Consider the following 22,027-nt stretch of genomic DNA (forward strand, 5'->3'; position numbering starts at 1 on the left):
TTAGTGAACAAGAATTCTTTCCTGCAAGAGTTTGCATTCTTCTTACACTGCACACAGTTAAGTACTTTATTTTATTACTGAGTGCCTAGCAATCCTAGTGTGTGGCTGTCAGCCTGAAACTGTAACAGAGAGGATGCACAAGGTCTGAACAGTCTCAGCCCTTCAACACCTTCCTCCTCCCAGGCTCTGGGCTCCCTGCCCTTTAGAAACAGCAGGAGCCCAGTTCCAGGCGCTTGGAGCTGCTTCTCAGCTGGTTTCTCCCCTATCCACCAGTTACAGCTGCCTTTCTGGAGTCTGGGGACCCTGTGCTCAGCCCTAGTCCTTCATCCCTGTGTTCTTTCCTGTCCAGCTCCCTCCCACCATCGGCCTCACTTGACACTCTAGGGGTTGCCCTGGATGCTGCTGCTTGGTTCCAGTCTCTGCTGGTACCTTGCATCCCACCTCTGCTCCAGCTTTGCTCCCCGACACTTCAGTGTGGGGCTGGCTCCTTGGGGCCCTGCTTGCCCTGAAAAGAAAGAGTGGACATGAGCTAGGAGCTTTCAGCCTGTGTGCACTGTGGAGTGAGGGAAGGTCTGGCCACCAGGCAGCCAAGGACCTTGTTTGGTGTTTCTCCTGAGGCTGCCAAGCTCTTGGCATCTCTGAGAGAAGAAAGAGGAGCAGCCTGCTCTTCTCTTGATGCAATACAGGGCGGCTGCGTTCTGAGCATGTACGAATGGATTATCTAGCAAAAGCCAGAGCCAATGGCAATGTAGTGATTTTATTTTCCAGTGTAAAAAAGCAGGAGGGAGAGACAGCAGTATTTTCCTCCCTTACTAGCTCCCATCTACTTCTCTCCAAAGGGTTACTAATGGATTATAAACATTCCTCTCTCTTTGCAAAATCACCAGATTTATGCCCTTAGTCACTGGGCTTGGAGGCCAGCTCTGTGTGGGCTTAGCAGGGGAGCCCTAGGTATGTGGCCCTGAAGAGTTAGCAGTCAGCAAGAAACATCAGCCTCTGTTAGCTTAAAGTAAACCTGCCCAGATGCTTTCTTCCCGGGCTTCCTTTCCCCACAACACATACCCCAATCTTTAGACATGTTCCTTATTGACAGTTTGTTCTGGCTTAAGACCAAGAAAATAAAATGCAAACAAACACAGGGCAGACATTTTGATACCAGGCTGCATGTGTTGAGTAAGTATTGCAGAGTTATTTTCTTACACAGAGTTGGGGACTCTGCAGGGAACATGAGTGTTTAGACTATTGCGGCACGCGATATGGGGGATATGGCTCAGCACCGGCAAGTTTCAAACCCGAGTCTGCCCAGGAAGTGGACCTGCGTCCTTGGGCCCAGCCTCTTGGGGTGGTCGGAGGGTGGCAGGCTGACCGATCCACCCAGCCGGGTGTGTGCAGGGCTTGCTGAGCCTCTGCATTCACAGCTCAGCCTCCAGCAAAAACAAGAACTAGGGGCAGTCACATTCAGTTAGTGCCAGGAGCCAAAATCGCTTTTTGATTTGTTGTTTTCATTTGCTATGAGTGAGAATGGGCTGAATCTGACCAATCTGAAATGTACAAGATGGGTTCATCGCACATGAGGTCACTTTTTCTTTTTGATGAGGCTAGAAGAGTTTCCTTAAGCAATTTAGTACAATGGCAGAATTAATGAAATAAAAACAAGTCTGAGAGGAGAAAGACGTTGCTTTTAGGTAGCAATCCAATTTGCTAATGACAACCAAACCAACCCCTGTGATTTCAAAATGATTACTTGATAAACTAAAGGCAAGAAGCCTGGGAAAATATGCAGTTGATGATAGTCATATGTGCTTAACCTCCCCCGTCCATTTGTAAATGTTCCTGTATTACCAAAGCTTCAGAGTCCTGGAACAATGGTGCCCAATACAACATAAGCCACATGTATAATTTAAAATCTTTTTATAATAATATTTAAAATGGGCCGGGCACGGTGGCTCATGCCTGTAATCCCAGCACTTTGGGAGGCCGAGACGGGCGGATCATGAGGTCAGGAGATCGAGACTATCCTGGCTAATACAGTGAAACCCCGTCTCTACTAAAAAATACAAAAAAACTAGCCGGGCGAGGTGGCGGGCGCCTGTAGTCCCAGCTACTCAGGAGGCTGAGGCAGGAGAATGGCGTAAACCCGGGAGGCGGAGCTTGCAGTGAGCTGAGATCCGGCCACTGCACTCCAGCCTGGGCAACACAGCGAGACTCCGTCTCAAAAAAAAAAAATAATAATAATATTTAAAATGTATAAAGAAATAGGTAGAATTAATTTTAATACTCTAGTGATTTCTGCAAATAATTAATATAAAATTATTTTATTTCTGTACCAGATTTGATGTATATTTTACACTTACAGCACATGTCAATTTGGATTAGACACTTGGCAAGCACTCAGCAGCCACACACATACTGGACGGTGCAGCTCTCCAAGGTCTCACACGTGTTTTAAACAGTCCTTTGTAAATGCAGTGACAAAGTTTCAGGGTTCTAGAAGGGGTCTGGAGTGTAGAAAATGTTTCTAAATGATCCAGTAGTCACAAAGTTGTTACGCAACCCTCTCTGTATCTGAGGAAAGGGGGATTGGTTCTAGGATCTCCCATAGATACCAAATTCTGTGGATGCTCAATTCCTTTGTATAAAATGGCATAGTAGCTCGGTGCAGTGGCTCATGCCTGTAATTGCAGCATTTTGGGAGGCCAAAGTGGGCAGATCTCTTCAGGTCAGGAGTTTGAGACCAGTCTAGCCAACAGGGATAAACCCCGTCTTTACTAAAAGTACAAAAATTAGCATGGTGGCATGCACCTGTAATCCCAGCTACTTGGGAAGCTGGGGCAGGAGAATCGCCTGAACCCAGGAGGGGGAGGATGCAGTGAGCCAAGATCACACCACTGCACTATAGCCTGGGTGACAGAGTGAGACTCCATCTCAAAAAAAAAATAAAAGGCATAATATTTGCACATAATCTATGCACTCTCACATAGTCATGAGCTGCATACTCACCTTTCAGTCAACAATGAAGTTTCAAGGTTCTAGGTGGTGCCAAATGTTTCTAAATGCTCCTGTGTCACAAAGTTTCTGCACCCACCAGGTTTCAGAGGTTGGTTGGTGTGATCTGGGTCCCTCTGCACCTCTCACCACAGGCCCTCAGTCCCATAAGGCTCCTCATAGCCACAAGCCTGCAGGTAATGGCACAGCTCCTCATAAAGCGCTTCTGCAGCCATCATCCCCAGCATGCACCAAAAAGTGGGGGCTGAGAAGGAATGCACAGGCTTCCAGGCTGAAATGGGACATCAGGCACTCCAGGGAGGCTCCCTTCAACTGGAGAAGCTACGCTCTCTACCTTTGGTGGCTCTGCACATGATTACAGTTTGGCCTTACAGTTTAAAAAAAAAAAAGAAAAAAAAAAGCCTGACACCCACTTATTCAATCTCTCTCTTTTACTCCTCACAGCATTCCTGTGGAATTGATGTTCCCAAAAGGAACCCTAGAACTCAGATTTTCACAATAATTATACAGAGTTAGATATTGCCTGATTACAGCAAGGTTGCTTTCAGAATTCAAGAGTTTATAATCAGTGCTAGTTCCACTGTTCCTTCCCTGCAGGTAGGAGGAGATAACAGTCTCCTCTACTTCCCCATCCATCTCTCTCTCTCTTTCTCCCTCTCTCTCATATATATACACACAAATACATACACACATATATATACACACAAATACATGCACACATATGCATGCACACATATATATGTGTCTATTTATCTTTTTCAAACACGTTATAAATAAAGAGGAAGATGATCAGAGCTAGATACAAGATACAAAGATTACCTAACAAATCAAATTTCTCCCCTTCCTTAGTCAGTTGTACATAACAATACCTGCAACAATAACACCAGGTACCAATCGTTGAAGGCTAGCAATGTATCAGCCACTACTGTAAGGGGAGGTAGTGCATATCTCAATTTTACTGACCAGGAAACTGAACCAAGAGGTGAAGCCACTGGGCAAACCACTGCCAGCCATGGGCAGTTCCTTCCCTAAGCAGTCTAAATGCAGACTCTTCAATCTTCACATTAAGTGACTCTTTAAGTATTAGGAGCATTGGCTGGGGTCATACATAAGGGACATATGCCTGTTATAAGAGTCTGTGGGTCCATGTAGTCCATGGCAGAGCTATGTGTGAGGCACACAGGACCTTCCCTGAGGGCCATGCCCAGGTGTCCCCAGAATGAAATGCAACCACCACATTTCTGTTATTCCTGTTCAGCTTTTGGGCTGAGCTCTTCCTTAGGAGTTTCTTCATTGGCTGTACTATGTTGAGAGGAAGACTCTGGGAGTCTGATTTTCCCTTTACAAGGTCAAATTTCAACTGAGATTTATTTTGCAGTGAAAAATTATAATCGGATACAATCAAATGACGTGAAAAACATATTCTTTTCAAATTGCAGCAGCACATATAATATATTCCAATTATTATTATTTTTTGAGATGGAGTTTTGCTCTTGTCACCCAGGCTGGAGTGCAGTGGTGTGATCTCAGCTCACTGCAACCTCTGCCTCCTGGGTTCAAGTGATTCTCTTGCCTCAGCCTCCCTAGTGGCTGGGATTACAGGCATCCACCAGCATGCTTGGCTATTTTTTGTAATTTTAGTAGAGATGGGGTTTCACCACATTGGCCAGGCTGGTCTTGAACTCCTGACCTCAGGTGATCCGCCTGCCTCAGCCTCCCAAAGGGCTGGGAGTACAGGCATGAGCCAATGCGCAACATATTCCAATTATTACCAAGCATTCACACTTGCTCTTCTTAGAAGCATGGTATTCCTTAGGCTCTTCAATTTAATGCCTCGGCTCCAAGGACACCAAATGGAGCCCACCAATGCTGCCATGTATGAAGTAAGGGCTGCAGCAGCAGCGAGGCCAGTCGAGCCCCTAAATACAACTGCACACAACCCAAGAAGTGAAGATGCAACTGAACCAGGACAGTTTTTAGCTGTGGCCAGCCCAATATGGCTCTCTCCTTGGACAGGTGGCAGAGCTCTTGAGGAAATGGTGTTTGCCTCCAGTTTGTCAATGTGTGAACCCAGTCATCCCTAGCCAAAGGAGTCTAGATGATTTTGACCTTCGTAGGGTGCAGAGAATGGAGAAATAACTAAGAAAACTAGAACATAGCGATGTAGACCTTACACACTTGGGTCTTCCCAGGTGATGAAGGGTCTTAAGGCTGTTCCCAAACAGTGTTTAGTGAATACCCAAATAACAGAGGGGTGGCAACAGAAGACACCACTTTGGCCAAGTTGATAAACCATGAGCAATCCTCATTTTCCTGATGACTGGGACTACAGCAGAGACTTTCTGCAAGCTGAAGATGTCTGGGGCTACCAGGGACAGCTTCACAAGCTATCCAACTCCACTCCCAGCCTAGAGGCCTGGCCTTGCCAGCCAGACAGAAGGTGACTTCGGCTCTGCCTGAGCCCCTAAGGCCTGGCATTCAGAGGGGATGGAGAGGGCTCATGTCACAGCCATGTCCTACATCTTCATCGTTTGCCATGTAAGATGCACACGGGTTCTGGGAGCACAAATGGGCGGCTCAGGATGAGTTGCAGAAACCAGGTATGGGAGTCATCCAGGGTAGGGCCAGGAGGTTGGGCTCGGGGATCAGGGACAGGGCACCGGGAATGGTGGTCATGCCCTCTCTGGGCAGCCTCCTCTTGATCAAGGTTGGGTATGTGTTTCAGGGCACAATGAAAGAGGAGCTTGAGGTGCCAACTAGGGACGCTCTGCCAGGCTTTTGCTCACACTGCCTGTCAGAAAACCTCCTCTTTGCTATTGTTTCTCTCGACTGCCAGAGTCTGAACATGGATGCTGCTGTTTAGTGTTCTGATAGGGTTCTTCTCTGCAGGTGGCCGAGGTGAGGGCCACACCCCTGTGAACAGTGGTGGTTTCTGTGCTCTCACGAGCTCACCTTGAGTCTGGGCTGTCAGCCCTGAGGCATGGGTCCTCACTGTAGGGATCGTGACCACCCGACCGGTCTGCTCCATTGGGCCACACCTGAGTTCTGCTGCCGGGGCAGTCCCCGCCAGCCCTGCCTTTACCACCCCTGTGCTGCCTTGGCTTTCGACAGGGTTCACTCCAGATGTGAATGCCGAGCCTGTCCCTGGAACACACTATTTTCATCAAAAGAGGCAGATTCTCTCTTCATTCCCAACTTTATGTGTGAATCGATATTTTTCAAGCACAGGAAATACCTAAGTAGCTGCAACTATATTCCAAAGTTGGCGAATAGGCAAGAAAAGTAATCTTGTTTGTCCCAAAAAGAAGTGGAACAATCGATGCAGCCTTCAGTCTTTAGAAGGGTGTAAGTCTGGGAACAGGCCACATCCAACTTGTGTATGTGTTCCGTTTCACCCTGAGTGCTTGAATTGGTTGCCAACATTTACAATTTGGGAGACGTTACATAAAAATCCAGATTTCTGGCTTCTCTTCAAAAACTGGCCACACTGGGTCTGTAACCCACAGGGCGACAGTTGGACAGAGGGAGCAGGGCTGTTCTCTTTAGAGAAAGCATGTGTTTTCCACACTGCCTGTGGTCTCTCATCTGCTGAGCCTCCCTCAACCTTGCCTAAACACTGCCTTGCCTCTAAGGCATCCATATTTGCAACCCTTGCATTGCATGGGAGGCACCGCTTTGAAGTAATCCTGAAATTTATTGAAAATCATGTATTTGGGAAAAAATGTGATATACCATGCTGAAATCTCTGAATATGTCTAATTTGTCAGTTGAGATAATTCCTGTAAAAAAACCCAAAAAACCTCAAAATGGTGCCCAAAAAACTAGATTCATTCTACGAAATCCCCCCTACCCTCCAAAAACAAAACAAAAAGCAAAAAGACTAGAGTCATTCCATGCAAGGGCAGAGTCAATCCCAACTCTTGGGCAAATAACCCAGCATCACAGCCAGGGCTAAGGGGCTCAGACAGCATCTTCATCCTCATCTGACTGATGAGCTGACCACAACCCGGTGAAGGAAAGTGATTGTCCAGGGCAATTCAATGGTGCCCCCGTTTCCTAAACTAAGGGCAGTAGTTCTGACAATGGGTACTACTTATTATATATGCAACGTGCATGGTATCATCTGTGCTGGGCTTTTCACAGGCTCATGACAACTCTGATAGATAGGTGGCATATCCGCACTGTGTATGATCAAAAGGTAATGCTTGGCAAAATTAAGTGGACTCTTAAAGGCCAAACAGCTAGTTAGTGGTGGTGAGATTCCATTGTAGGTCTATCAGATTCCCAAATTCCCTCCCTCCCCACCACAGTACTCTCAAATTCAGTGGCACCCCAGAGATGAGGGCAGGAAAACATGCCGTGTTCCCTGTTTGCATAAAGCATCAGGTTCCAAAGACTCAATGATTATCCTGGCTGTGGCCATAGTCAATATGAACCCTCACTATTTGGATAGAAATCAGCAAGATTTTATATCAACGGTCAGCACCAGCAAAGCAAACAATGAGTCCTATGCGCAGCATCCCTCAGGGTGCACAGTAACGCATGTCTGATTAGTTTCAGATGTGGAATGCAAACCTGTGCAATCCCCATGCAAACTGCAGAAAAGACGTAGAGATTACAGTAGAAAGTGATTTTTCTTTATGTTGAATGACTAAAAGGAAAATGCCATAATTTTCCTCTGTTCTCACAGATGTAAACAACACAGGCCAACCTCAGCAAAATGCATCTTGTGTGGGGTAGGCAGGAAGGAACCAATTGCTGCCTTCAAATTTCCTTTCTGATGAAATATAAACTTGGTCTTGGAGTCACCCTTAGAATTGAAGAGCTATACTTCAACGTTACTAGGGAGTGTGTATAACAACATGGGGAACTGGTCATGACAAACTGTTAGGTACAAAGATATATAAAGTATTACTGATAAGACAATTACACTAACCAGATACAGATTTGTGTGTTCATATGAATAGGGTTGGAACAAAACCCGAAAAACATATTATAAAAGCATTCATTCATTTTGGTGACTGGCTTATGAACTATTTCTTTAAATCATTTTACCTTATTTCCTTTTTTTTTTTTCTTTTTCTGGGACGGAGTCTCACTCTGTCACCCAGACAGGAGTGCAATGGCGTGATCTCGGCTCACCGCAACCTCTGCCTCCAGAGTTCAAGCGATTCTCTTGCCTCAGCCTCCCGAGTAGCTGGGACTACAGGCAAGCGCCACCACACTCAGCCAATTTTTGTATTTTTAGTAGAGATGGGGTTTCACCATGTTGGCCAGGTGGGTCTTCAACTCCTGACCTCAGGTGATCCACCCACCTGAGCCTCCCAAAGTGCTAGGATTATAGGCTTGAGCCACTGCATCCAGCCCATTTTACCTTCTTTCTGTTAACATTTCCATAATATCTATTTGATGCGTTCTTGAAGTTATCTAAAAGATGAAAAACATTGCTGGGCTGAAGAGAATCAACATGCCTTTCTATATAAGAATAAAGAAAGGAATCCTGACAGTGTGATATTGGTACAGAGATGGACAAATACACCAGTGCTACGGAAAGAGCGCTGGAACAGAACAACGTGCACATGGACACTTGATGTCTGACCACAGTGGGGATAGGAATCAGTGGGAAAAAACAGATCCTTCTTCACATCACACCCAAAAATAAACCCCATGTATAGGAGAGCCCAAATGTGAGAATGCAGTTTTACAAGAAATTCAGGCTATCTTTAGTCTTTTAGGGTACAGGAAGGATCTCTTAAATAGGCAAAGATTATATACATCTGAGAGAAAAAGGAAAAATGAATACTAAAATGTGAAGACAATCATTGTACAAGAAAAGAAAACACAGGTAAGTTCGAGCCACAGACTTAGAAATGTTCCATGTGCGAATAACTGACAAAGGAGAATTTAATAATAAAAAAAAGTAAACATAACAATTTTTAATTTAATTCAATTTTTTTTGAGACAGAGTCTTGCTCTGTTGCCCAGGCTGGAGTGCAGTGGTACAATCTCAACTCACTGCAACCTTCACCTCCTGGGCTCAAGTGATCCTCCCATCTCAGCCTCCAGAGTAGCTGGGAATACAGGCACGTGCTACCACGCTCAGCTAATTTTTAAATTTTTTTTTGTAGAGAAAAGGTCTCACTATATTGACCATGCTGGTCTTGAACTCCTGGACTCAAGCAATCCTCCTGTTTCAGCCTCTCAAAATGCTGGGGTTATGGGCATGAGCCACCATGCCAGGCCAAATGTAGCATGTTTTTTAAAAGGGCAAAGGCTATGAAAAGGCAATTAATACAATACAAGACCCAAATTGCTAATGAACAAATGACAAGATGCTCATCCTTCCTAATCAGAGAACTGTAAATGAAAGCTACATGAGAAGCCATCTATGCCTACACGCTGGCAAAGCTCAACATGTCTACTGATCTTAAATACTGGCATCGGTGTGCAACAAGGGAACCTTGCAGACACTGGGGGCCTGCCAACTGCATGAGCATTTCAGGTATCCCATAAAGCTGAAGATAAGTCTCTTTCCTGTCAGTTTCCTCTTCTAGAAAAGTCTCTACATGTAAATAGAGACGTATGTTTCTTGTTCATTGTTTCTAGCCCTCAAAAACTAGAACAATCTAAGTGCTCATTATCAGGAAAATGGGTAAATAAATGAATGAACAACACAGATATCATCATGGATAAATCTTACAAACATGATGTTGAGTAGAAAAATATACTTAAGGGTATGGTGCCAAAGCAAACAAGTCACTCTTACACAGTCTTTGTAAGTTACTGCAGATGTACAGACAGCACAGAGACATGCCTGAGAGCAGCTGCCATGAATCAGGGTCGGGGCTCTGGTGCAGCGCAGATTGTGATAGCACGTGTTGGATCCCGTGACAAAAGACACTCTTTAGAGACACAGATGTGGCTGTGACTTCCGTCCCCACCCGTCCTTCCCATGACTCACCTCAGATGTGAGTTCTCAAAGCCATTCTTCTCCCACAAAGGGCTCTTCTGGGTACCCAGGTCTGGGGTTCCAGCGAGGTCCTGGTCACTGCAGTCTTCCTGGTCCGTGGCCCACTTGTCTTTGTATTTCATGCTGTCCTGCTGCGAGTCCAGAGAGACGATGTCTGAGGGGGAACTCATCACTCCCGAGTCCTCGGTCGTGTCCTCCGATGCAAAACAGCTGCCAACGGACACGGTCTCCTCCGCCTCTGACAGCACCTGTGGGACTCCATCCGGGCTGCAGTGGCTGCCAGACCCCAGGGGCAGGCTTACTGGACAAGACACGGTAAGGACAGGTCAGCCCAAACCATTCCGGGGTCCACACTGCCTAACAAGTGTGACATCAGTGTGTTGGCCCCACTCTAAAATTTCAGATTCAGGGTGCTCAAAATAAAGGAAGACCCTCATTCAAATACTGCTGAATACTCCTGAAACATTTTAACTCAGAGGGAGTCATTCGTGTAAGATTGAGAGCAAAATTTTCCCTTAAAAATCAGTATTTGATTAATTAGCCTTTTATTTTTATTTTTTTTTTGAGACGGAGTCTCGCTCTGTCACCAGGCTGGAGTGCAGTGGCACCATCTCGGCTCACTGCAAGCTCCGCCTCCTGGGTTCATGCCATTCTCCTGCCTCAGCCTCCGAGTAGCTGGGACTACAGGCGCCCGCCACCTCGCCCAGCTAATTTTTTGTATTTTTAGTAGAGACGGGGTTTCACCGTGTTAGCCAGGATGGTCTCGATCTCCTGACCTCGTGATCCGTCCGCCTCGGCCTCCCAAAGTGCTGGGATTACAGGCGTGAGCCACCGCGCCCGGCTAATTAGCCTTTTATATTGGTCTCCTCTCTATGGCTATGGGCAAGCACATTTAAAAATTCAAACTAATGACATGTTGAATACAATTGTTTCTAGTCTGACCTTTGGTTTAATGGAACTTGTTTAATGTGAGATCTTTAGAAAAACATTAACAACAATTAGAGTTTTTGGAAATATAAATAAGCAGACATAAATATCAGTTTGAAAACATCTCACGTGTATTTCATATTTGAAATCTGGCCTAGAAGATTCATGGCCCTACTCCCCAGCTTTTGGCTCTCCCTTAATTTTTACATGTGAGGCCAGTTTCTGTGGTTGCAGTTACCTGGCTCCTACGCACTAAATGTGATTTGCTGCAGCAGTTTGGTGAGATGCACAGAGCGGCAACTCGCTCTCCAAGCCAGGTTCTGTCAAGCACTAATACTAATGATGGGTAGCACTATGGACATTCTGCACAACTACCTAGCTATTCGTAGATAGCCATACATTAAGTGTAAGGAATGGGAGGGCATTATTTTTCTCTTCCTGAGCTTCTAGATTCCCTAAAATCACAGAAGGCTCTATGCATAGAGATGAAATTTGAAGGACAAAAACACACAACTCTAGCCCGATGTATATTAGAGTTGTTACTGTTTTTTAATAAAAACAGATTTTAAACTTCAAGACACTTCAGGATATATGATCTAAGCACTATTTATGACAGTCCAGGAAACAAGGACTGTGTTTTGTTGCAGTCCCAGTGTATTTTGTTTTAAAGTCATTCTTCCCCTAAATAGTCACTGGATGCCCAAAGTGAATTAAGACTCCTCTAGGAATGCTCACTCCACAAAATCATGCACTGAGAGTGAAGTGACATCACAATTGCACTCAACATCACCAATATTTTAACTGGACAGGAGACTAACAACTTATCATCAACAAAACCAAAATAAAATCCCATCAGGTGTTGGTTTGAGATTCCAAACAATAAAACAAATGAAAGAACAAAAGTTTAAAAGAAAATACATTTCACTAAAGAGCTCCAAAGTAAAGAATAGAATGAAAAAAAAAAAAAAAAGGAATAGTTTAGAACAGCGCAAACGCACGAGGAGATATGCTGAATGCAGTGATGCTGGTCTGCTGCGACCTCGTTCTTCTAGTTCTCTCCCCAGCTTTTGTGGCCAGACTCTTAATTCAAGACAAATATTAAGAAGAAATGTCACAGTAGCTCCCTGTTTCCCCTCACTCCTCTCTTGCCTTCCCTTTTGCTGCCATCACTGAACAATAAAACCAGCACATTTTTTTCTGTCTATGTTGTATATAAAAAGTATGACAAGAACAAAACTCTCAGGTCACAGAGGCCTGGATTCACACCCTAATGGAGTAATGTAATGCTGCTGCCCACAGGGTCCCTATTGCTGAGTGGGTGCCTGAATGTGAAGGGCCCTATGACAGGGCCTGGGGACACAGATTTCCAATCCAAACATGTGGGCTCTGGCACTCACAGCTTCTGAAGGGACAGACACGTACACAAAGAATGACAATGCTGTATGGTCACACCAACTCTCGGTGTGCTCCCATAGGCAGAGTGTGGCAGGCCAGACTGAGCGAGGTGGTGGCACACAGTAGGGGCCACACAAATGCTGGTTTAGCCTGGCTTACCCTCTTCCCTCTCCAGGGATTATCACTCAGGTGTGAAGTGGCCTGAAGAAATGTGCCCCCGCTAGCCCTCTGCTGCCAGGCCCCTTGGAGGGGGCCCTCAGAGCACCTGGTACATGCCCTCTGGAGGCACAGAACACATTGCAGGGCAGAGGGACTCTAACCCTGCTCCACCCCTTCTCTAGCCAGTTATAAAGATCAGGAATGCTTGCCTGGTCATACATATATATTCCTCAGAAGTTTTGAGGCAAAAGAAAAAAAAAGTTGAGAGCCTGTGGTCTAAATTAAGCCACCTGCAAAGCCTTAAATCAACATGGAGTGAGAGGTCACATATTCAGTGCACACATGTGTTAAACCATTTACAAAATGACTAATGCGAGTGCTATTACCAGAGCTCCCCTTCTGCCCAGGCCAACTCTCCTGCTCTCCATGTGGATAATCTTCCCATGGCCCGTGTGGCCTGGCCACAGCCCTGTGACACCATTCATGCCATTGGTGCAGAAGCAGGTAGGGGGGCTCTGCTCTCAGGAGGTTTACCTGCGTCCAGGGAGAAGAGTGGCACAGGAATTGAAGAGACAACTGTCTAAATGCTGGGAGGAGAGGAAACATGGGTGCAAGGCCTTCTGCCAAAGGGGTAGGACCCGACTGGGCAGACCTTCCCACAGTGATTCTGGCAACTGCTTGGAGTATAGGGTGGGGCAGGCTGTGGCCAAGGGGGAGCACCTGCAAAGGCTTTGAGGAGGGTGATGGTGGCTGCGTGGGGAACTTCCTGGAGAAGCTTCCTGGTGAGCTGTCAGAAAGAGCACAGATTTGAAGAGAAGGGGAGATATTTCTGTGAAGCCCCAACCTGGGTTGGCGTGAGTTTTTAGGCAATTTCTGATCACTCCTTTCCAAGGTCTGCTCTGTCCTGGGCATCTTTTGTTTGGAATCAGACATGCCCATCTCACTCATCCTGCCCCCACCCCACATCTCTTTTCTTCCTTTGGCTGGTTCCGATGATTAACCCCATTAACTGTAACATGTTTTGACAATTTCTGAATGAGATAATGGTGCAGGAGACTTTTTAATTTTTTTTTCTTCATCAATGCTAAACGGAAACTCAGAACATAAAAGGAAAACGTGGAGCTGCTTGGGCTGCATCGAGGTTGGGGGCCCAGGTCCTGTCCTCCAGATCCTGTGTGTGTCCCATTTCCCACCCTCTCTCCAGCCCCTGAGGGGCTTACCTAGAGCCAGCGGTCCAGGGACCCCAGCCTGAAACCCAGGGGCAGCAGGAGGAGGGCTGAATTAAGAGCCCAAATTGCACTCTGAACAATCCCCTTTCCCCTTTCTGTAAAATAAGCAGTTGGTTCTGACGGGCTCTAAAATCCCTTCTAGAGTAGAACTGCAGTCTTTGAAAAGCCAAATCAACATATAGGATGTAAATACCCATTTTTACAACTGACCAGTGACTAATTAGGAATCTTTAAAAGGAATACAACATTGGCTTTGTCCTTTCTGCTATATTCTGTCGTCCCTGAGAGGGTAAGTCATTATTTTTGAGTTAATTAATGCACTGGCAGCTTTGCTATTCTCTTAAGGCATGAACAACCTTTTTGAACTAAAAAGTTATTACTGCAGGATTTTTGCAAATGTGAAAAAACACACTTACTTTGTCTTTAGCAGAAGCCTAATATAAATTCATGATTTAATTCTCTTCTAAATGAATAGCCGGAGTCTAAGTAAGGAATAGTAACCCTTCTATTGTCCTCCACCTAAATTATATAATCAGAGGCCATTACATATCTCTGAATGAGCTTTGGTAAACTCTTCAGCTCAAGCATAAAGAAGAAAATGCTAACTTAGGGCTAGTAGTTCCTCAAGTTGAACAAAATTATTCTCAGTTCGGTACTAGTTTTTCTTTTACAGAGTCAGCAAAGATAATTCCATCACTAAATATAAGTATCTTCTAAGTAATTTTGGAATGGATTCGTTTTTATTGTTTTATTAAATGCAAATTAAAGATCTTGTGTCCTATGATATTGCTTTTTTGTGGTTCATTAAGAGAGAAGATTTCTCAAGAGCCAGTTTCACCAAATGTATATGGCCCAGAGAAAATGTTTCAAAGAAAGAAAAGCTACCTCGCCACCTCACACCGCTGCTTATGGGTTCCACAGCCACTCACAACCAATAAGGAATGCTGCACTTCATCTTAACCTGTGCTTTGTTCTCCACGTTTTAGGCACTTGGAAGAAAGGGAAAAATAACGTGAAGTGCTTTTGAACTAGTGATACAAACTGACATAAAGCATTTCAATAATTTGGGCGGGGGGGGTGGCGCATGCAGTGGCTCATACCTGTAATCCCAGCATTTTGGGAGGCTGAGGTGGCAGATCACTGAGGCCAGGAGTTTGAGACCAGCCTGGCCAACATGGCAAAACCCCATCTCTACTAAAAATACAAAAATTAGACAGATGTGGTGGTGGGCATCTGTAGTCCCAGCTACTCGGGAGGTTGAGGCAGAGAATCGCTTGAAGCTGGGAGGCGGAGGCCGCAGTGAGCCGAGATCTCACCACTGAACTCCAGCCTGGGCGACAGAGCAAGACTCCGTCTTAAACATAAATAAATAAATGGAAATTTTTTTTTGCATATCCCTCCAAATAATTTTGAACAATCATGCATCTCCTTCCATTTTTCACTGATATCTGAAAATTTCCATCACGAGTTTAGTTGGTTGCAAGAGATGTACATTTTAATTGTGTTGTAAGTATTAATATTTTATAAATAAATATTTTGCCATTTAAAAATATAAACAAAGGAATCTGGATATCATAGTAGTTTCATGCCCAGCCCCCTCCACGTAAAAATGAGTAAACGAGTTCTTCCTTTAATAGGCAGCGTTTTAGAGCATGTCTTTTCCTCCTTGAACTTATTTCCATTTCACTACCTAACAAAATCTCATCCTAATTGAATGTACTTTATTGCTTGAGTTTTTTTTCATTCATCAAGCCTTTTTGTATAAAATATGTATATAAGTTAAAATGTAATTTTTATTTCCCCTAACCATAAGGCAGTTGTATTAAATTCCTTTTTATACTGTTATCCTTGTGCTAATAGAAAACAGCAAACCAAAATTATACAAATGTTCTAGAAACTTTGACATTTGTTAAGCAAAAAGGTAAACTATCATTTGGAAATGCATTTCATAAGTGAGTGAGGCTTTTCCAATTAATTCCTTAAAAATGACTGGATTACTTACTGCTAGCACGAGGCAGGGTTTGGCATAAATTCAAGTCTATTTTTCATCTTACAGATATGAGCACTAGGCAAAGCTTGTCACATATGAAGGTAAATTAAGGGACTTTTGTTATAGTTACATCATTCCATTAGGTTTTTAAAACTTTTCCTCTAACATATGTCAATAATCACTTAATTAGTCTGTCACAAAAATTATTCTTAATGATCTATAATCTGATAACTCAATTAGATCCTTCGTCAATTTGGTTGGAAAGAAAAATTGGGAAACCACCTGATGTTCAAAAAGATTCGCCACCAACTCATTAAAGTTATTTATCTGCTCGATCTTATACTAATATTTCCATTTGTTCTCTTGTTTGAGGTCGGGAATAAGGTTTGCCCATCTCAGGAGAGTGCATCCCAGTGAGTTTCCTGATAGGTGAGGGGTATGTTTCTCTTTTATGAGGGAGAAGGCAGGTATCTGTAAAACTGGCATTGGGGAAAAAGACTTGGAATGATGCTGGTCACGGGTGAATTCTCAGGCACGTGAATTCCAGGAAAGAATACATGTGGAGGTATAACATTTGGAAGTGGATTCCCTTGGAGAATCCTGGTGTTCTCCCAGAAGAATGTATACCCTAGTTTAAACCCACCAATGTACACAATACATTTCAGTCAATTTAAGAGTTGAGATGGTGGGATTCATGGACAATACCACAGGAATATAGAAGTGGTCGCTCATTTTAATTAGAGGAGACAGGAAAGTGACCATTGGACTGCGTCTGAACACAAGCATGATTTTGGCAGGCAGAGGACAGGTGGGTCAAAAGATGGGAAAAAGCAGATAAATGCCAGGCTGCATGGGAAACATCAAATACTGTTGAGTGGTTGGAATCCCTAGTGTCTGTGTGCATACACAGGGTGCAAATGTTCAGGAGGCATGGTTTGGAGGCGCTGGGTTTAGGATTCGCCTTTGAGAGACCCTCTGCCACCAGCATTATATAGATTCTGCTCTGAGTATGCACCTCAAACTTCGTTCCCCTCTCTCTAACTGATTCCCTAGGCACAGTTTCCTCCAAGTGAAGTTTGCCTGTTCATTCCTTGTCAAAATCACAGCCTCTTTAGTTTGATGGGCACCATTTCCTAACATTTTATATTAAGGTCCTAGTCAAAAATGCCACAGACCTGGGCTCCTCAAAGACATTCCATGATGAAGGTAATCAGTTGACTCCAGAACACTGCAATATACACATACACATTTTTATCTTTTCAAGAAGGCAAGATAATGAAGGTTTGAAAAACATTTATGGATCTAAAATTAGACCTGGATTCTCTTAAGAGTCAAGTGATGTATTGTTGGTATCAGTCAGCTCCTATTTCTTCACTATCTGAATCAAACTCTAGTCCTAGAATCCTAACGTGCCTATTAGAGTCCCTGGGCAGAGAAAGTTCCAAGTTATTCCACTGTAGGACACAGCTGTGTTCCAATTGCTGTTCTTTTAAAAACATACAATAAACAGCTGTTGTTTTTCTCTGCCCACCACTCTCACTCTGTTTGTTAAAAGAATTCTGCCCTCTTGCAGGTAACCAATTTATCATATCTGGGTGAGACTATCTGCCCCTAACTATTCCCCTAGGACAATGTTATGTCCAAAGGTGAGTATGTGTCACATGCTGGACCAATCAAAGTCCTTCTCAGCACCTTGGGTATTCAGGAAGATGGTCCAATTGGGCTGGAATAAATGGATTGGTTATAAGTTTTTGATAAAAGGCTGCCATTTTAACCAGCACGGGGAAGAACTTATCTGCGGATTGGAGAAGAACATACTTCTAAGACAATGTTTCAGCTCCTGGACCCAACCATGCCCATAATAAAGATGAGTCTCTTGGAAGTGCCAGTTATGTGAGCTAAAAATCGCCACAAAACCCAATTATGCATAACTGGTCAAGACATATTTCTGAGAACTGAGGAGTCCTGTCTAATAAATGTCTAAATTTCCTGGATTTTGCACATATATCTATGTAACATTATGGTATTTCTATTATAGGAACCTTTACTTTATATTACATATTAAATTGGACAGCTACATACATGTCTTTCCCTTTCCTAGATTTATTTTCCATTGTTTGGATTATATACTTTAGTATAATCTAACTTAGGAGGGTATACTCTCAAAGCTCTCTTGTGTCTGAAGGCTGGCTCCATTTAATTCTCATCCTTGAATACCAGTATATGGCTAAACCAAAGGAAGGTTCAGATGAAAATCCTTCTTGAAGACTGTCTTCTCAGCTCCTCTGTTTTCTAGCATCTTGTATCACAGATGAGAAGGCATATGTTCTCACGATTTGTTTACAGCTATACATAACCCCTCTCTAGAAGCTAGTACAATTTTATCTGTGGAGTTTTAAAATTTTTACCTGAATGTGTCTAAATGTGCACATTTCTAAAGATGTGTATTTAATTTCCAAGAATGTTTTGATGCTTATTTGTTTTTCAATAATAGCTTGCCCTTATTTTATGTATGTGATGATCTACTGAAATTTTCTGAGGCAATGACTAAAAGTATTTATTTTAAAGTTTTGTTCCATTTCCTAACTTAACTCCACTTCCTTTGGAGTAAATTTCTCTGCTCACCTTGTTGTCCTTCTCTCATGCATTAAAAACACAATTGTCTACCGAGTTGTGGCATCTTTCCTGTGTTTAAATGGGGGTGTCAGCAATGGTATGGAGTGAATTTCTTTGCCACATGTGAATATTGCTGTTTCCTTACTATGGATCAGAAAGCCTATCAACAGCAGTCATGGATGCAGTGCATGAACCAGGACTGGACTAAGTGAAATTCCACAGGGACGGGGACAGACGCTTGCATGCTGGGGTGAGGATTCAATTTGGATAGGGTGGTCAGTTTTTCTCCGGAGCCACAATGCTGGCTTCGGCTGACGGTGCTTAGAATCAGTTCAGCTATCCTGAAACTGAAGTTTCATTTTATTTTAATGTGCTTTTTTTGTTTCTAAGCAAATAGTTAAACAGGATTCCTCCTCTATGCCACTGTCATGGACTTTAGGAGTAGTCTAAAATATTACACTATTGGCTAATTTACTATCAGATAGTACAGCTCAACACTGATATTTGCAAACCAAATAATGGTAGTTGGGTTTTGACATTCTGCAGAGTTCAAATAGATAATATTTATCTACCTCCTTATTTAATCCACATGCCCCCTGCAGTGTGGATATTATTATTCCTATTTTGCAAATTATAAAAGAAGCCCCAACCAACAAATTATGTCACCTCTCCTGAGGGTGTGTGTTGCAGAAACACTCTGCTCAGCTTATAAAAGGGGCAAGTTCATTCAAACATCACAAAAAACCCACATGGTAGGCAGGAGTCAAATTAAGGTTCTTTAACCAACGTGTTACATGAATCCTACTGAGTATATCTGCATTTAGACTTTTCTAAGCCGGAAGATTTTCTACCATGTTCTATGTAACAAATCTTGGATCCATTTATCTGGGAATCTCAACATATTTGAAACCATTTCTTGAGGAAAAACCTTCAGTCCTTTTTTACACATTTCTGGGGCCTCACCTTTGAGGGAAGTGTGGGGCAGTGGATGGCCATCCCTGCTGGCAAGAACAAAGCTGGTGTCTTAGTTTTCATTGTCAAAATAGAAACTCTGTCTCCAGGTTGTCTAGTCTATTAAAACACATAAATTTTATTTAACCAATGCCTCAGAAAGAGAGGTTCAGGGACCTGCCAAGGTGCCAAGGGACTCAATCTCAAATTGACTATGCTTTGGGTCTATTATGAAGAAAAGGTGAGTCAGCCACCATCTGAGATGGGCAACCTAAGAAAAATGCCATCCCTCCTTCTGCTGCTTCCTTCCAACTTCTATCCTTTTATCATCAGAACCCTAGAGAATAAAGTATGTGGCCTACTTTTATTAGCTTTCCATAACACACTGTTCATCCATCACTCTGGATGTAAATTTCATATAAAAATGACCAAATTATTACATAAATGAGTGCTGTTTGACACAGCATCCTCTCTGATCCCTTTAGCCTTGTTTCCCAAGAAGGCAGGACCGAGTTGTGCCTTTGTGGCTGCCTTTAACTGCATTTCCTCCTTCCTCTACCTTCCCAGCACATATATTTCTGAGCTCTCCTAGTGTTTACTTCTAGCCACTTAAGGAAAATGTAGGTTTCAAAAATAGCATTAATTAATATATTTTTATTTTCAATCATTTAAAATAAAAATTATTCCTTTTTCTAGACTTTTCTCATTTGAATAATATTGACACAAAAAGCTGTCTCCAATCCCCTTTGAAATTCACTGTGATTTAACTAAGAAATAAAATAGATCTCTATGGATATGAGAGAGGAAAGGAGTCAGACCATCCTCTTGCCTGACAGGCAGATGGCATCTTCTGGGCAAGCTGTGTGCCCTGTCCTGTGCTGCCCTCAGGGACCCAGGCTGACCCCGTTCAAGTGGGCACTTGGAGTTCAGGGCATCTCACCCAGTCAGGAAGGCCTCCTCAAGCTGGCACACTGTGCAATGTAAATTCTTGATAATATAATCAATATTTAGTATGCAATAACAGAAAAGAGCATTCTTTGACAAAAGCTAAGAACCCAGATGTCTGAGCCTCACCTCTTGCATGCTGAAGAACAGACAACATTACAGGTCACTTTCTGTAACTCAGAAAAGATGTCCGGGTGTGCTGTAATGCCACCCTGTAATGCCAGTCATGTCAAGTGCCCGTCCCTGTGCCTCACCTGCCCCCAAGAAGTGCCTCCCCACCTGGCACAGGGCCCCTCGGCTGGGCCCAACCAATCTTAGCTTCTCGTCTTCATGTCTCTGCTCCTCCTTCCCTTGTACCTAAAAGTGGAGGTTCGTGGTGACAGACAAAATTGTCACTGTTCCTCTGCAATGCAACATTTTATTAGGTGTCTTAAAGAAAAATTACAACATAAGGGCTGGGCACAGTGGCTTACGCCTGTAATCCCAGCACTTTGGGAGGCCAAGGTGGGTGGATGACTTGAGGTCAGGATTTTGAGACCAGCCTGGCCAACATGGTGAAACCCTGTCTCTACTAAATACAAAAATTAGCTGGAAGTGGTGGCGTGTGCCTATAATCCCAGCTACTCGGGAGGCTGAGGCAGGAGAATCGCTTGAACCCAGGAGACAGAGGTTGCAGTGAGCTGGGATCGTGCTGCAACTGCACTCCAGCCTGGGCGACAGAGTGAGACTCTGTCTCAAACAAACGAACACATAAAAAGGAAACTTTGCGCTTTTTTTTTTTTTTTTCTTTTCACATAAATTACAAACTTCTCTTTTGGCCAGTTCTTTTACTTCCTTATGGACGACTTCTTAATTTAAGATCTATTGAGTTTGTGAGATTTCCACTGGGTTGGCCCCACAGTTCCATCTTGCTGTCCAGGCCTCTTCACGCTCCTTGGGGGCGAAGGACTCTTCATGGGCCTTCCTCATATGGGTGCTGGGCTTGTTGGGAGATGGCCATGTTTCCGATGAATTGAAGCCACTGTAACGTTTTTTCTCTTCTGACTGCCTGGCCTGGAGAGGAGTGACTTTCTGATGTTTTTTTTCTCTATGGTATCTCCCTGCACTGGGGACTGCTGTGGGCCCCATTCCCCTCTGCTGCTTGGCCAGGGGCCTTGTGCCTCCTCGGGACAAGGCAGGCCCCAGATGACTAAGACCAGCCCCAGCCTCCTCAGACGACCCCAGCATCTCAGCTCTCCCTCATGCTTCTGTTTTATGATCTCCTTCTCATTTTCTGTGCAACACAAAGCTCGGCTACGCATTTACAATGATGTCCATCACAGAAACCCAGGCTTTCAAGATGCTTGGTAGCAGAAGGGGTTTTCGGGGCACATTACCCATGATATGGCTGGAAATATAAGAAAATGGAACTTGCTTTTAATGTAAAATATCTGTTTCCTTTCCACAGCCTTCCTCGTTCCAGCAGAGAAGGTTGTCCGCTACCCAGGATCCAAACCTTTCTTCCCCGGAGCAGCCTGGAGAGTTGAGGGGACAGATGGGAAGCCAGGAGAGAGGGGGTCAAGGGCACAGGTTCAGAGGGAAGAGGACTTGCAGATATGACTCCAGGGTTGGCTACTGCACCCATCTCCAGCTGGAGTTCTCAGAACATGTCCTTCTCTTTCCTCTTGAAAGTCCTCATCTTCCTTCAAGGATGGCTCAGGCCCTCCCTCCTCCACGAAGTTAGCATCTCCAGGGGCCCCAGCCCGCATCCTTCTTGGACTTGCAATGCCCACGCCACTGCCACTCTTTTCTGTTGCACTAATAGCGTGTCCTTCCAGCTGGGCGCTCAGCCCCTCAAGG

At 44.1% G+C, this 22,027-nt stretch overlaps 1 protein-coding gene across 5 annotated transcripts in view; it reads right to left on the minus strand.

Annotated features, from left to right (window-relative positions):
• The window catches only part of COBL (cordon-bleu WH2 repeat protein), a 306,183-nt gene that overhangs the window by 18,461 nt on the left and 265,695 nt on the right, over positions 1-22,027 (minus strand). For all 5 annotated transcript variants that reach the window (XM_050785610.1, XM_050785608.1, XM_050785607.1 and 2 more), the window contains one exon: positions 9,968-10,277. In XM_050785610.1, the coding sequence (XP_050641567.1) occupies positions 9,968-10,277 (310 nt within the window). The remainder of the gene's footprint in view (positions 1-9,967; positions 10,278-22,027) is intronic.

Source organism: Macaca thibetana, chromosome 3 (genome assembly GCF_024542745.1).
Source record: "Macaca thibetana thibetana isolate TM-01 chromosome 3, ASM2454274v1, whole genome shotgun sequence".
NCBI lineage: Eukaryota > Metazoa > Chordata > Mammalia > Primates > Cercopithecidae > Macaca > Macaca thibetana.